At 48.7% G+C, this 16,582-nt stretch overlaps 1 protein-coding gene across 1 annotated transcript in view; it reads right to left on the bottom strand.

Moving 5' to 3' along the window:
• The window catches only part of LOC142588119 (homeobox protein SIX6-like), a 75,460-nt gene extending 59,786 nt beyond the window's left edge, over positions 1-15,674 (bottom strand). Inside the window, exon 1 of the mRNA XM_075699601.1 lies at positions 14,086-15,674. Coding sequence (XP_075555716.1) covers positions 14,086-14,687 — 602 coding nt within the window. The 5' untranslated portion in view covers positions 14,688-15,674. The remainder of the gene's footprint in view (positions 1-14,085) is intronic.
• Positions 15,675-16,582: the final 908 nt, after the last annotated feature.

Raw genomic sequence — 16,582 nt, 5'->3', positions numbered from 1 at the left:
TTCCGGACACATGGAATGTCATTTTACTTTTTTCTTTCTTGCTATGTAATGTCCGTATACACTGTCCACAGCTAAACCACTATAGTAAGCCTGTGGAACAAAAACCACAAGTAGACTTGTAAGCAATTTTCGTCCATAGACACTATCGAGACATTATCTAGACATATCTACAAAGATTACGTAGATGTAATAGACATCGAGACGTCTATTGGCACTATCTAGACATTTGCCCACCGAGACATTACACGGCCAAATTGGCAAGTTTCTGACGAGGCAAATCGGTCCGCGTATACAGGTCTGCACAGGGTCGGCCGATTATCTGCACATTCGCCTCTTACCGGGGAGACGCGATAGAGACGCGCGTCTGCCGCCTTCCACATACGTTCACACGAGCGCGAATCGAGACCCCCTTCGGTACGACGTTCACGAGGAGAGGCGCGACCTGCACACGAGCACCAACTTAGGCCTGTAGGCTCCGCCGAGGCGACCCTCTCGTGGTCGGATCGGAACGCTCTCCGAAAGAAGGAGTCCGGGAGGCCCCGCGCAGACAGCGTAAACATCCGGAGCGCTCGCCGCATGCCTCCATCTCGCAGCGAGTCAGCCACCGCCGTCGATGCCGCGACCGGGGAGCCAGCCCCCCCTCTTTGCTCACCAGCTGTTTCACCCGGGGCAGCTAGCTCACTGCATGCACGTGTGCATGCCAAGCGTGCAGTGAGTGCTTCGATGTCGCACTAATGCAGTAATTCCATATAGTCGTCTGTGGGGTTGACGACTCCTTCGCGATTGCGGCCGTTGGATCGCTGTTGATATTGTTGGAGCGCGGAATTAATGCCCGGGGATTCTGCAGCTGCATTCGATCGCATCGCCGCATTTGTCGCCGTAGGCGATTGCTTTTATAGTTATGTGAACGCCAACAACACTGTCTATTTGTTTCCTCGTTTGGCGTGACACGCGTCCACAAGCGACTTGCGTTTGTATGGGAACAAAACGTGGCACATTTATTTTTTTTTAACTGCAGGAATAGACTACGTGTTTATGAGAGTATTTATATATGAGTGTACTTACGACACCCACAGCGCCCGTAGGGGAATTTCTGTGTACACGAAAGCCCCAACAGCATTCGAAATGATCCACCGTGCTACCTGTAGTAGCTGCATACGGCGCTGCGCTGTCAAAGCCCGAGGTCGCTACGGCGCCAAGCTGAGCTATTGATGCGCAGCCGCCTTTGCGAGCCCTCGCATGCATTAGGTGACTGAAGCTGCAGCTGGTGCTGCTGCTACCGCCATTTTGCCCAAGTGCTCACACGTGGAGAATGTCTCTGGTGGACGGGACATGATGGAACCTTGTATCTCGGCCTCGCGACCACAGCAGCCCGACGCTGCGACCGTTGTGGGGCACAATCGCACGCATGCTTCAATCGGACTAGTGGCATACTATGCATAGCTCTTTGACGCGATTGGCGCATGCCTCACGTCGTGCATCACGTGGGGCAGAACGCGAGCGAGCGAGCGAGGGAGTAAGCTGTGCATAAAGGTAAACATCGCACGAGATTGCATGTCACGTTGGTTGTAATAAAAGCACCTGTATACACATCGCATTTGTAGCTTTGCATGGTATTCTTTCCTTCCGCCCTCCCTCTCTCTATCTTATCTTTATGCTCCCTCTTTGTCGTCCCCCAGAGTAGGGTAGCCAACCAGACGCATTTCTGGTTACCAGCCCTGCCTTCTCTCTTTCTTTTCCCCTCTTCCTCCTCCTCCTTGCATGACATTTAATCGACCGCTTCACAAAACCTCCGCTTTCATGTGAATTATATATAAAATGGGCGTTGTATCTTCACAGTTTCTATAGTGAATATTAATTGCTATGTCAGCAGTCGCATTTGGTACTGAAAAAAATTTCGCGAAATCAATTGTTAAGCGATAAGTTTGACAGATAGGTTACTTAACTGGAAGCGGCCATATATAGCCGCATCTGCACGCACACAGGCAACATTGTACGCTGGACAGTTCACGGTGCAAACACTTCTCCGCTCAATAAGCAATGACATAAGATACTAGAAGTTAAAACGGTGTGTATTATGACACTTAATCGAGAAACGATACCCCTGTCATTTCCAATATCCCTTCTATTATAACTGTATTCGTGCTGCATAATCATTCGATCGAAAAATGAGGTTTTCAAGATATGCAGTCAGCTTGGCGTTGCAAACTGCTCGACGTCCATGTTTCTGGGCTCATAAATGAGTATTTCTGACGTTTGGTACGTATAGTAATGTGTGCACAAGCATCGCACTGTGTTCAACCAATTCGTCGTAAAAATTTGATACGGTCTACCGGTAGCGTACGTCTTTGCAACGCTATACAAGGTGTCATTGACAACATTACATCGTCGACCGGACGGACGGAATCGTGAAACAGAAATTTCAAAAGGCGCCGGTTATATACCGGACGTTTAAATCATATAGAAGGTAAGGGTGATGTGACTGAGGTATAAACAGGCAAACAGGCACAGGATACTGAAGCACGTCGAATTTGCAGGGCGCAGTTCGAACGTTCACTATGGTTTTTCACTGCCGTCCGTTTTTCTTTCCCCTGTTTTTCGTCGAGAAACAGCCTGGCAGAATAAACGAACGTACAAAGTCCTTCTTTATACTGACTCGAATTTAACTTTGAGCTATAAATAAACGTGTGACATTCGCACTTGATTGCGACGCTACCTTTTACCGCTGACAAACGCTTCGTACACCGATAAAGCAAGTGAGAAACCTGTAACGTACGCGTATCTTGGATTAATAACCAGCTGCAGGATTGTAAACAAAGGAAGCGACAAACGAACAAAAACTATAACGAAACGCAGCTGTATCTGGTTAGGTGTAGCAAAATTACGTGCAAAAAAATAAGAGAGGTCGAATGCCACTCTGCACTTCTCTTTCTTCAACCAGAAATTTGTCACGGAAAACGTTTGAAAACTTGAATTGCATGTACCACCTCGAAAACTGACGTGAGAACAGTTCGTCCTGATTTTTTAACCTAACACGTGAAAACCAATGCATATATATATATATATATATATATATATATATATATATATATATATATATATATATATATATATATATATATATATATATATATATATATATATATAGATTGACGTCTCATCTGCATATAAACCATACGAAAGTGATAGCTGCGCCGTCGAAATATTCGCGACGTCACACGCTGTAGCCCATGTTGTCCGAATACGCGCTCAATCTTTCCCAGTTCTACCACGTACAATGCATTGGCACGGAAAGTGCGAAAGGATAGATTCAAAATTCATGCAGGCTCATGAACGCTGTGAAGTACAGTAAAGTGAGGATTTGCGACGTTTCCACATCATGAAACTACCACAAATACTGCGGTAGTTTCACATTCAGCAGGATCTATCAACGAAACCTGTAGAAATGCTCACACAAATTATAAATTCTATATTGCCTTGACAATGCATTCACGAAATATGATTTGCTGCGGGAACTACCACAATTTGTGCAGTATATATTAGTGGAAAACTACCAGAAATACTGCGGCAGTTTTCATGTTCCGCAAGGCTCATTACTGTATGATGTTGCGAAACGTGTAGAAAGGTTCACAAAAATTAAAGCTCCTATATTGCCTTGACATTGCGTTAGCGAAATTTTATTTGCTGGAAGGAACCTCAAGATCTTCATAGATAGCACGGAGAATTCAAACATTAATCCTCAATGTTTACCAGGTCCTTTGACATTTCACCTCAATGAAAACATACATGCTGTAGCGTAGAACACAATCATTGTATTATTGTGAATCCCAAATGCTACGACCATTGCGAATTTGACTGGTAGTCGACCACGGCAGTATTGTGATAGCCACAAACGCTCACAAAACATCGATATATATTTACAATAATAAATATCACTGCCTTGCATCATGTCGACTACAATCGACTATAGCTAGCTGGAAAGTCGCACTTCGTTTTTTTTTTTTTCCTGACATGACTCGTGCACGCATCCCAGTCTGCTTATAACTTCTTGACATCTCTCAATTCCAAATACAGTAAAAAACCGCGGTGTACGGAACTGTGCTTCGAAATTTCCCAGCGTTACCATGTATTCAAGTAGCCTGTCGCATTGTATGACCATCACTTACATTCCATCACTTTATTGTACGGTTACCTCCTCTTACCATCGAAAGAGTTTGTGTTGATTTCTCCCACCCTATATACGCCGGTGATTCTTGTAAGGTTTTTAACTGCGGTGGAACCAGTTTGGGCGTCTAACGTATCTTAAGTTCTGTGTTCCCGACTACATTATAGGAAATCAAGAAAAGTATACAGAATCAGTACGCTTGGCCAAGGGGTTCCTGCACTGTATTTTTTAAGGCCACCACTAAGGAGATGACCATATCGCTCCAAAGCGGCTACAACTCACACAAGTTTCAGACCGTATATAACATCCCTCTACTGCCCGTGATTCGTGCTATAAGACAAGCTGATCCAATTTTCCAAGGACAGGCAGACGCTTAAGTTCTTGGAAACTGCCTATAGTATGGCAAAAGCTAGCGCGACGCGTCACGCATACATTGATAGAAACGGACAGTTATCAGTTCCCGGCTGAACACCTACATATCTGCAAACCGCAAGACCCAAGACCGCGGATAAGTGCCGTGCGCGCTTGCTGAGCCACAGTTCGGCCACCATACGCGGTGCGTATATAGAAGGTGCTAGCACGTAGAATCGTATGCAAATAGCACGCACGTATCATACGCTAATCCATTACCCGTTCAATTCCCCCGTGACCAAAACTTGCCCAAAGCATGTCGTTGACCTCACGGTAATGACGAGACGCGTCTCTGTTTATGGGGCCACGGGGTCAACCGCAACAGTGCCCTCTTTTGACCGGCACGACCGGCATCGAATCCCAAATCGAGTGATTATTTCTTCACGCCTCCCGCCCCCCTATCCTTGTATGCGCGCACTAAAGGCCATATATATCCGTACTTCGTTTGCAATAGGATCAGCGGTCAATGGCTGAGTGGGCGAGTGATTCATGACGCTCTAAGACGTGCCAAAGTATATGCTGCCACCTGCATATATAATAACATGATACTTCTATGACAAATCTAGAAGTATACAGACCCAGATAACCAGATTCAACGACTGCGCTAAGCATCACCATTAAACCGTACTCCTTCAACCGAACATAGCAACTCCAGTCATGCAGTCTAAGAATTTACGCACAACCCGTGCTCGGGAACGGTCTTCACTTGAACGTCACAGTGCGCTGCTGTCATCATGTGCCCGTTCAGGCGGGCAAATAGGTGGTGTCCAAATTCAGCGCTACAGCGACCTCTTCATTAGAATGACATGCACTGGTCTTGAAGGCGATGCTTGTGCGGATTGGATGCGCCAAAAGCAACTGGAAAGCACGTCATAGCCGCCATATAATGGACATCACCTGAACATGCTCAGCTTCATTTTGCTTTTCGAGGCTTCGAGCGCGTGATGTTACAAAGAGCCGTGATGCTGTAATGAACCGTGAGGTTTTCGATGACATCCTGGAATGCGGGGCAATAGCTGCTGCACTACGCAGACTGAAGACATTGCCTCCAAAAAATGGGGTCCTCCTTACGGGCTCAAAGGGCGCGTTGCAACAACTCTCCCGTGGCCTACCGTCCATCAAGTTCCCACGCATATAGCCCTCGTGAAAGAACTGGGCAACAAAGGCTTCACAGGAAAGTTTCAGTGGATTCCCTCCCACATTGGCATTGCTGGAAACGAAAAAGCTGGTGCTCTTGCGTACGCAGCGCTCCATCATCCTCCCAAAGTCAAGGGCCCAAAGAGCAATGCAGTTAAGATATCTGACATTCGAAAGAACTTTGGGTCTCCGTGGGTTCCACCGCATCTGCCATTCGTAACCAAGAGAGTTCGTCGAGAGAAAGCCTGACTTCTACATCAAATAAGGACAGGATCTGCTAGTACACCAGCATGGTTATTCAAGACGGGGTGCATCAATTCTACGAACTGTACGACATGCGACGAGATAGGAGACATCGAATACTTTCTGTGGCCGTGCCCACAATTCTGAGACGAAAGGGACGCTCTCCTGAAAAGTCTGCAACAAAAGGACCTTCCACATACATGCCTGCAGCAACTGGTGTTCCCCGTAGGATCACTTATAGCCCCGCAAAGAAACTTCACGTCTCCACATCGGATTCTTAAGAGAGACAGGTCTGATGGCCATGTGGTAAAACACCAGAGCGATCTTATAACAGACACTCGGGCAGAGCAATTCCCGGCCTTGATCGCCAGGCAAAACCCGGCTGCTGCTACAACTCATCACCACCGCCACCATCAATGACATCGCGATAGCTATCTCACAGCAACTTAGCACAGTGAAAAAATGCGCGTGTGCGATGAATATATGTCGTGCAGGTCCCTCTTCTGATTTCATTTCGTAAGTGTAAGAACGTTTAAGTGCGCCGTCTTGTTTACTGAAGATATCCACATGTTCCTACGTTTTCGCTGCGACTAAGGCACAAACGGTACAGAGTTTGAATTGAGATGCCCAACTGCGCATTGACACAAGGCCAGAGGGGCAGTTCGCTATATGCGCTTCTGCAATATCAGACAACCACTCTTATACGCCGCGGCCGGAGGTTTGGCATAAGCCACAAAAGACGCGAAAGCGTGACGATGCAACTCTCAGATGGTGTTCCTAGACCGCGGCTCACTGTGATGTCATAGATTTTGACAGCGTCTACGTGATTCGCTGATGGAAAAGGTCTATACAGTGCACAGTCTGAATGAACCAAAGGCTCAACCTTACAGGATGTTTGAAAAACTTTGACAGCGTCACAACAGGCTATATATATATAAAGATGCTTTAGAAACCGTGACGTCAACGTCACGCATAGATGCCTGTATCACTTAACAGTATAGTGACGTGCTTTCCTTTTTCGGGGTGTCTAAAATCAAATCGGGATCATCGCATATCCGCCGGAACGACATGGAAATCACGATGACAGGATGGCGGCCGATGCCCGTGTCGCTGCAATGCTGCCGTGTATACCATCTGCCGGTATACGCATGCAGTGACTACGTGTGTATGTATGTATACGTGGTGTCGGGCCTGCGCATTACACAAAACGAGCAGTCGAAAGGGAGAGATAATTAGGAGTTAGGCGGAAGCCGGTCGTCCGGCTCCCCTCTAGGGCGGCTATAGAATTGCTCGTTGACCGCGCGAGAGCGACAGCGTGATCCATCATCGGCCGATTCCTATCTCTGGAAGTGAAAACGCATCCCCTGCACCTATGCCTCCGCTGCCCGCCTCTCCCGCACTCCGCAGTCCTCCTAAAGGCAAAGGCAACAAATGTTTGTGTATGATTCGAATACGTTAAATGAATGAGGTTGACCCAGATTTTTTTTAAGGGCCAGCGTTTTTTTTGCGTGCCTCTATAAAAGAATATTTAATTAGAGGTGACCACGTACCAGTCCTCTGATGTGTGTATGCAAAAGCAAATCGACGCATAAGAACAACACTTTTTATTTTCGTTACATTATTTTGATTATTAATCGCCGCGAGCCATCTCTGCCGATAAGTTTTGTCATTAATATTCGCGGCCTGTACGTCCTGCCTTCATCCACGTTGCGTGCGTTTCACGCTTTCAAGCGATCTCGCCTTTGTCCCCCCCTTCCCCCCCCCCCCCCGCAAGGACGTCCTTTCAGTAGGATGTTCTACATGAAACGCGATTCGACAGCGGTGAGTGCAAATGTCGGGTATCGTTATTCTCTGTGGCCATCATACATCGTAGCCGATATATGCACACCATTATACGTGGGAAAATACGTTGTCTCCGCTCTGTGAAAAAAGAAAAGTTACGTTTCGGCCACTCAACTAAACGAGGCGCGTACGTATAGCGCTCGAACCAATACGCACAGCGGTAAAAACAACAAGCACAGAGTTAAACTGCCGCAGTCCCTTTACAACGACCGGACAATCATCGACAAAATAAAATACCTCAAATCTGCTCCCCTACATCTCAGGTAATACGAACCACAGCCCAAAGATTCGTCATTACGAATCCGGGAAAACTATGCGCAATGTCCTTTCATAAAAAGTATCTCAGGCCACGGGAAGCCTGAAAAAGCGCCATGCGGAAATTGCTTTCTTCTCCCGCCTAACGAATTGTGAAAATGCCCTTTCGTGCGCGCGTTTAATTGGTTTAGGCGTATTGTTGTTTAGTGCATCTTATCCTAAGCTCGAACGTGTGTTGTTGATTCGCTTGGTTTTATACTTGTATACCAACCCATGTTGCATTGCCTCTACGCCGTCGGGTATTGTGTAAATAAATTAAGGATGGAAAACGGCAGCAAGCCCCCCTCTGTTCAGGAGTAAGCGTTGTGTAGCTATAGTACTTTTATAGTATTTTCAGCGCGATGTCCTTAAGGTAAGAGAAATGACATGCGTGATGCTAAACCAGACTATGTAGCATTAGACCGTACCCATTTTTCATCCGCTATGTGGTATCCTACGGGCGTTCATGGGCAAGCACATTTGCTGTACGGTGATTGTCGTGAAAGAAAGAAAGAAAGAAAGAAAGAAAGAAAGAAAGAAAGAAAGAAAGAAAGAAAGAAAGAGAAAGGCTGCCAGATATCTTTCAAGAATTTCTCGTTACGGTGTAACAATTTGTATCGAGATGGGCACCATGCGCGCAGCGTCTGCAGAAGTGACGGAGATATGAAATGTTTCGCAAGCGAGCTACACTGACCACGGGTGAAAAGTGGGACCAAAAAAAAAATATTAAAGAGGAAGAAAGAAGTGACCCCGGGGGGGTTTCGCAGCGCGGCGTCTCGTTACCACTGCACTTGGGCAACGTGCAACGCGCGCAATCTCGCTGAATGGCTTATCCTCCATTGCAACAGAGTGGCAACAAGATCTCCGAACTGTTTCCGCAAACGTACCCCCTTCAGTACGCCGCCATGTGGCGGACGTCTTTATACGCGCGTACACGTTGGCACGTTGGGCGTGACGCCGTGTATACACGTGACCCATGTGTGTGTGAGGCATGTGTACATGTGTGACGCCGTGTGACGCCTTATACAGCGTCACAAGTGAAGACGTGTATAGACATTTCGCTGGGAATCTCGCGAATAATCTTTCGAATGTGCCCCGCGGCTACAGCGAGGCAGTCTGCCCTCGTGCGACTCCGTCTACATTCCAAAACATATTGCCCTTAATAATTTTTGTTTAATGCGATAGCATTTTTAGCTTCTTCTTCCCCCCCACATTGTTGTCCCTGTTTTTCTTTCCTTCTAGTCTAGCTCTATCGACTCGCTGCCAGCGCACTCCAGAGGCGCTCGTCGGACCGATAAAAGCGAGAACTATAGCACTTCTGACATTGAACATGAAGGTTTTACCCCCGGAATAGATCCCGATGAAATCTCGCCGTAGGTCATTCGAAGTCAGATATGCTTAACCATCAGAGAGAGAGAGAGAGAGCGCAGATAGGTTAACCAGAGGCGATTTTCCGGTTTGCTACCCTTCACTGGGGTGGGGGATATAGGGGTTGTATAAAGACGATCAATTGTGCATGTGCCAGCGGGACAAAAAAAAAACGGCTGCTGTTGGGACGACGCGTTTAGGGAAGCTTTCTCTGAGGCGCCCGAAGGTGCGGTCGCTGTCGTCTGCGATGGCGCTGTGACTTATGAGTGCTCATAGTGTTCATGTATATGCGAGCATATACAGGAACACTCTGGTGGTTAGTACTATATTTTTAGGCTGCTTCACACATTGTAAATTGTCAATAAAGGTGCGTTAAGCAATACGGTGCGCCGCTACATTGCTTCAATCGCATTAACGTCAACAGTCATCGTGAGATGGGTCTTGCAAGAATCCTTTTTCAGTTAACTCCAATGCGACTGCGTAAAATACCGTTCCAAGCATAAAGCCCGTAACAATGAATTAAATGCGGTAAGGAAGTTGTTGAACCGCATCTATGCCGCCGGATTCTGGGGAATATTGACAGCAATTTGTCCTAAACTCTCTGCTCGTCACAGAAGCAGGGAAGCACCCGTGATAGCGCGTTTAGAATGCCGCGAGTTGAAGTAGCGTCAAGATGCCAGCCGTAGGCACAACGTTGCTACCTGGTCTCAGTGTTTATATAGGCACGGAAAGGCAATTTTTACGAGAACATACGCGAGGAGACGGTCGCGGGCGGTTACCTTCAGCTTCTCTACGTGGTATTTAAACAAACAATACAAATGAAAACCAGAGGGTGAGTGGGATGGGGGGGGGATTCACATTTGTAACATACCATAGTCGGTAATAAGAATCCATTTGAGAAGCGATTATGCTCCCGAGGTGTAAAATGGTCTCAGCAGGACATGAGTACAGACGTGTAATCGTCCACACAACTCAGGTTAGAAACGGGGGCTCGCTTCCTGCGGCTTCCCTTGCAAGAATGTGAGGTCTGTATGCTAGCGAATACGGTACAGTTAAAAAAAAAAAGAAAAAGAAAAAAAGACAGAGTGAGCCGTTGCATGCGTGGCACACTGTCAACGGGAAACTATTTAACGCTTTTGTTATTCTTCATCTCTTTTCTCTTTTCGTCGTATGCTTCTAATTTATGTGTGCTAGAGTTGTAATATCCTCTTTTGTCGCTCTGTTTGCGCAGCTTTCCCGTGAGCTTTCTCTAATTTTTCTCCCTTTCTCTTTCTGCTCTCGTAAAGTTCAATGGTCGTCTACACATTCCTGTTCTTCAATGATCCGCTGTTTCCTTAGCATTTCGTTAGTGTTCCAATCATCTGTACAGTGGTTGTGTGTCATTCCCTGTGAACAAGAAGCATAACAATTTACACAATCCGATTGCAGAATGAAAAGAAAATGTTTTAACTTGCATTTGTGTGAATAGTGCGAACAAGCATATAACTATGTATTGCCATCAACTGCACGAATACTCCGCTCAGTACTCGTTTATGATCTCTCTCTCTCTCTCTCTCTCTCTCTCTATATATATATATATATATATATATATATATCCTTTTTTTCTTTCCTTTTTTTTTCCGACTTCCGCGTTCAGAAGGTTCGATGGAAACGCCGAGCAATCCTGGCAGTTTCGAGCATGCATTGTACGATACAACACATGCGGCTGATAAGTGCTGTGTGTGGAAGATATCGCCCAGGTCGTGTCTTTATAGATAGCTTGGTAAGTGAGACGAGAGGTCCATAAACTCAGTGCAGACCATGACTCAGCAGCTGAGTCTGCAGCATTTCGCTCAACCTGCATGTAGCAAAAACGTTGAGCATGGTCGCGTTCTTCACCGCGGATGGCCCCAATTCCATTTATACACCCTCGGTAAATGTGCGTTGTCGTTCCAGTCTATAGGCCTCTGTTGCAACTTAATTTGTACTGTTACTCTCCGAAGTATGATGAATACCTTATTTTATATATTGTAGCGTAAACGAAATGCTGTCCATGCCACGTAACGGTAGCCTAGGCCTCCGTGTGCCTGTTTAATTACACCTTTTAGCCCAGCTCAGCCATCCGGACCGTTTCAGGCGAACTAAGACGAATTCGTAATTTGATTAGCCCTTACACAACAACGTGCTTCAGCAGAGCCGGTCATGTAAGAGCAAATATAGGTTGCAGCGTGAGTGGGCTGACAGCTGTCGATCAGTTATCAGTGTGTTTAACAGATTTAATATCATATCCGGTTGCATTTGTGCCTATACAGAGACAATATAAAACAAAAATAGAAATGCGTTCATTCATTCTTATTTTGTTTCCCTAGTACAGAGAGCTATGATCATCAGCCAAGTTGAAATAGTCAGTGGGCTAGATTAGGATACAAACAGTGGGATGGAGACGTCGCGTGTCACAAGATCCCTGGAATCAGCCCATCTTATTTATGGCCACCCCTTTCCAGTTGCTCTGTTGCCCCTTGCGGACCCGATAGAGAAAGTCACATCACGAACAATTATGCATAAATGCCCAGAACACGGCATCAGTTGTGTAGAGCATCCAAGACACAGCGATCAAAAATAGAATGGAGTAACTTGGGCCCTCAAGCCCTGTACACGTCATCAATGACAAGAAACAACCATAGCGTCGCGTTTACACAAGGAACACTTGAACGCAATAAACCACACGTTTCTCCGGAGCACAGTCGATCCCCAACCATGAGTTAAGTTTCATATTAGGAGCACGCACTACACCAGGCCTTACGACCCGTCAGTGTCAAGAGCACAATGCCAAAAGTTGACTGTTCGCCATTAGTTCATATATATATATATATATGTATATATATATATATATATATATATTGCACACCAACGCAACGCCAGTGTATTAGAGGTATCAATGCCTCGCTTCGTAACAATACACCGGAGCATATATAGCGCCCCAAGTCCAAGAGCAAAGTGTAGCGCCATAGGCACACTTAATTTTCTTTTTTTTTTTTTTTTTTTTGCGGTACAGTGCACACACTCATAATTAGTTGTCTGCCCAGCACTTTGAGTAAAGGGGCAAAATCCAGCGCGCCATGTAAACACGTAGCATTCGACTCAAATGTGAACACCGATGCCGTGTATACCGAAATGCATCTGCATGTTACATCTGTGCGGCGACTTCGCCATGTTCTGCGTATACAGCGCTTCCATGAAACACGTATGTACGCACGAGGGCCAACCCAGCGGTCACTTGTTAATAGCGAAAACGTCGTTCTTTGCCCGAACGTGAACAGCGCTCACATGTCCAAAGGTATCGGTTTTCTATTATAGGCAGTCAATGCCCGAGAGGAGCGTCGACTCCCATACAAGTCAAACTCAAACTGAGCGACGTGGTACACAAAGGTGTCCTCGTAGTGTCTATTCGCAGTATCTGAACACACCACTATACGTCCTAATACGCAAGATTATCGTTGCATGTATACGTGCAACCCGCTACGCATATCATATCATCACAGTGTCGATTTGTACCAATCGTATCGCGACGTAAGCACCCGTGTACGCGACCAAAAAGAAACGTCGCCGCATATAGAACGCTACATGTATTCGTTCATGTCTGACTGCGTCGATGCATATACGACGTGTCTGTTGTGAAAAATAACGCAAAAAAACAAAGAAAGGAAAAAGACAGTCACAGTATCCCACGCTACAACTCGGAGATTGTAAAGCGATAACATTTTTCGAGATTGGCCCACCCCCCACGCCTTTATTGCACTATAGCGCTCCCGGGACCAGCCCTGTGTTGGCATACGCATTTAGACCTCTGCGAGAACGGACATCATGCGCCGACATCATGACGGATATAATGTAAGGAAATATTGCTTTCATTCGACGCCATTCATTTCTGATCCAGCATTCGTGGCCGATTTACTCCAGCGATAACGTATACAGGCGGAGCACCGCTCGCACCGCTCTGACCCAGCATTGAAATATAGAATCGTTACATCACACCGGCCCAGGATTGGCCCCAGGCTTAAGACGTCCACTGCCTTGGAAATCAGCCGGCATTATTTTGCGCCGGCACCATCAACGACCGCCAGTGCGGGTTTCGTATAACGTTATCGAAAAGCATCGTATCGTAGAGAACAACTCGCTATACAAAGTCAAGCGCTCAGAGCGAGAGAACTGTAGAGAGTGCGCCTCACTATATTTAAAAGAAATCAATAGTGCACCACGTGAAAATTTCTTTCCCTCTGGCAAGTAAGTGCATACGATCACGCAAACTCCCAGCAACTTACTCGTGTTTTCGAGAGTTGACACCCTTCTGCGCACTCGTATACATTCCTTGCACACAGCCACAGCCTGCACTTGCAGGCAGTTATAAGGAGCCATCAAAGTGAGAGCCGCACGTTATAGTGTCCCTTCAAGCGCAGTCCGTACCGTATACACGCATGCGACTACTGTACGAAAATGAAAACCATGTATACTATAGGCCCGAGAAAAAAAAAAGGGGGGGGGGGAACTGGTATCGTTCCACAACAAAGCCCAGCACGCCTTTCTCACTCGCGCACTTCACACACACACACACAGAAGCGTCGTCGTTGCCCAGTATAGTGACTCACCTGTCCTTAGCCTCGGCGGCCCGGTCTCGCTGCCTGCGGTTCTTGAACCAGTTGCTCACTTGCGTCGTGGTCAGCCCCGTCGCCTCGGCGAGCTCTCGCTTCTCCCGGGGCGACGGGTACGGGTTGTGCGCGTACCACTCCCGCAGGATGTTTCGCGACTTCTCCTTGAAGCAGTAGCTGGTCTCCTCGCCGTCCCATATGGTTCGGGGCAGAGGGAACTTCCTGCGAATCCGATACTTCCCAACTGCGCCCAGCGGCCGGCCTCGGAGCCGCTCGGCCTCGATGTAGTGCGCCTTGAGCCAGAGCGCCTGCAGCTTGGGGTGCGAGGCAGCGGAGAAGTGATGGGATTCCAGGATTCGGTACAGTTCCTTGAAGTTGCCCCGGTGGAAGGCCACTAGGGCCTTGGCCTTCAGCACGCTCTCGTTCTTCTGCAGGTGCTCGCAGGCGGGCAGCGACCACAGGAAGCGGCCCAGCCGCTCGATGTTGCCCGACTGCTGCAGCACCTCGCACACGCACGCCACCTGCTCCTGGGTGAAGCCGAACGAGGGGAGCATGCTCGCCGATGAGACCGCGCCGGCCGTGGGACCGAACTGCATGGACATGCACAGATCCCGAAGACTAAGTCCCTCGCTCTCGAATAAAAGCTTCGTCCGCCGCGCTTTTTCTTTAGAGACACGCAGACTCGTAGAATGATGGCCCGACGCTGTCTCGCTTCAGCAGCGAACGCCCGAAGACGTCGACGACGTCTTGTCTTTCAGCGTTCCAATTCTTCCGAGTCAACCCCCCGGTGGGCCTCTCGCAGCGAAGCACAGCCGGGAGGGAGAATCGCGGCACCGACTGGTCGGTCGGGGACACCCGCGAAGACGTCGACACGGCGCCGTCGCCGCCGCTGTCGACGACGACCTCTTCTCACTGGTCGCGCGTAGTAGTAGCGGTGGTAGTAGTCCGTGGTCGCCGGTGTCGCGGTGCGGCCACATTCACGACAGCTGCGGTCGTCGTCGCAGTCGCAGAGCTGGAGCAACCCGAAGCAGGGCCAACGGGTCGCCACGGTTGCCGGTTTCACCGATCCGGCTGTGGCCGTTGTTCCGACGTCGTTGGTCCCGATGCTGTCGCTGCCGCGACGTTGCCGCACAACACATCACTCCCACCTATTCTTATTTTTCTCTCTCGTCACCCCTCCACTCGTGATCACTATCTTTCCGGGCACCCTCCCCCCGTCCTCTCTTTCACCACACACACCCGAGGTCCTCTATCTCTCAGCTTCTGCGGCTTTTCGAACAGCAGAAGAGTCGACCGAGCGCCTAGTCTTCTAGGCGCCTAGCCGGCCGTGGTGGTGGCGTGGCGGTCCACGAGTCTTGTGCCACGACGAAGCGGGGTGCCTGCCTGCTGCGCTGCCACCAACTGACGCGGCCCTTTCGCGGCGCGAACGGCTTCCCCACTGCCAGCCCTGCGAGAGCGGGGCTGGTCTGGCGTGCGGCTGGCTGGGCAGTCAACCCTGGCACACACACACAAAAAAACACAAAATGGCGTCGCCTCCCCCTCTTTTCGACGTCAGCGTTCTTCCTCCCCGAGTAGCTGCCGCCGCTTCTGCCCTCCGCGGAGGGTTTCGTGGGTCGGCCGGTAGGGGAGCAAAAGGCGGTACCTTCGCGGGCCGGCGGGCGGTGACGATGCGGTTGGGGCGGGTTTTCCGCCGCTATCCCGTTCGTGCGTTACGTACATACATCGAGCCTGCCCGACACTGAAGTGGTGGCCGTTCGATCGCTTTCCTTATGCGCCTCATTTTTTTTTTCTTTTTCCCACTCCTGTCGGCGAATCGACGATGCTTCCCCTCGCCACCTCGCCTCACCGCCGTTTCATTTCTTTCTTCTCTTTTTTCGCAACTACTCTATCAGTACTCCTGCCACCCTTGCCGTCTCCCCTCTTGAACGCTCTCCTCCCCACATCACTTCTCCCTTTGTCGTTCGTTGTGACTATCACGCACGTACGCCAAAAAGAAAAGAGGTCCTTCTCTACGTCGTCAGCCCTGTCGATCGGACCGGCTGTCCCGCCGCTTGTTTCCTTTTTTCGTATCCACGTCAATGTGCGGCCGTGGCGAGAATTGCGTGCTAGCAGGGGGAAGGGGAGGGGGGGGGAGGCGACGAGACGCGCAACGGGTGACATTATTGCGATGCGGTTTTCGCTACCCGATGGTTTCGGTGCCGGGAGCTCCGATTGGCTGTCGCCATGGGAACGGAGCGACGCCCGGTGCTTGGGGGGCTCCGCCCGCTCCACCTCCCCTGCGCTTCGCCTGCCTCCGCGTCAGCTGCAGCGAATTTTTTTTTTTTTTTCGCCGTTCATTTCATTTTCTCTTTCCGCTCTTTCGGAAGCGGCATCGTTCTCGCGGTGGCGCGAGAGGCGATTTCCTTCGCGTAGCTCTGTATTTTTGTCGGTCTGTCACCTCTCACATCTGTTTTTCTTTTTTTTTTCACTTTCGGTATTTGCGTTTCCTCATAACCGT

Source organism: Dermacentor variabilis, chromosome 7 (assembly GCF_050947875.1).
Source record: "Dermacentor variabilis isolate Ectoservices chromosome 7, ASM5094787v1, whole genome shotgun sequence".
Lineage (NCBI taxonomy): Eukaryota > Metazoa > Arthropoda > Arachnida > Ixodida > Ixodidae > Dermacentor > Dermacentor variabilis.
The sequence above is the reverse complement of the archived record's forward strand: the minus strand, read 5'-3'. Positions and strand labels throughout refer to the sequence as shown.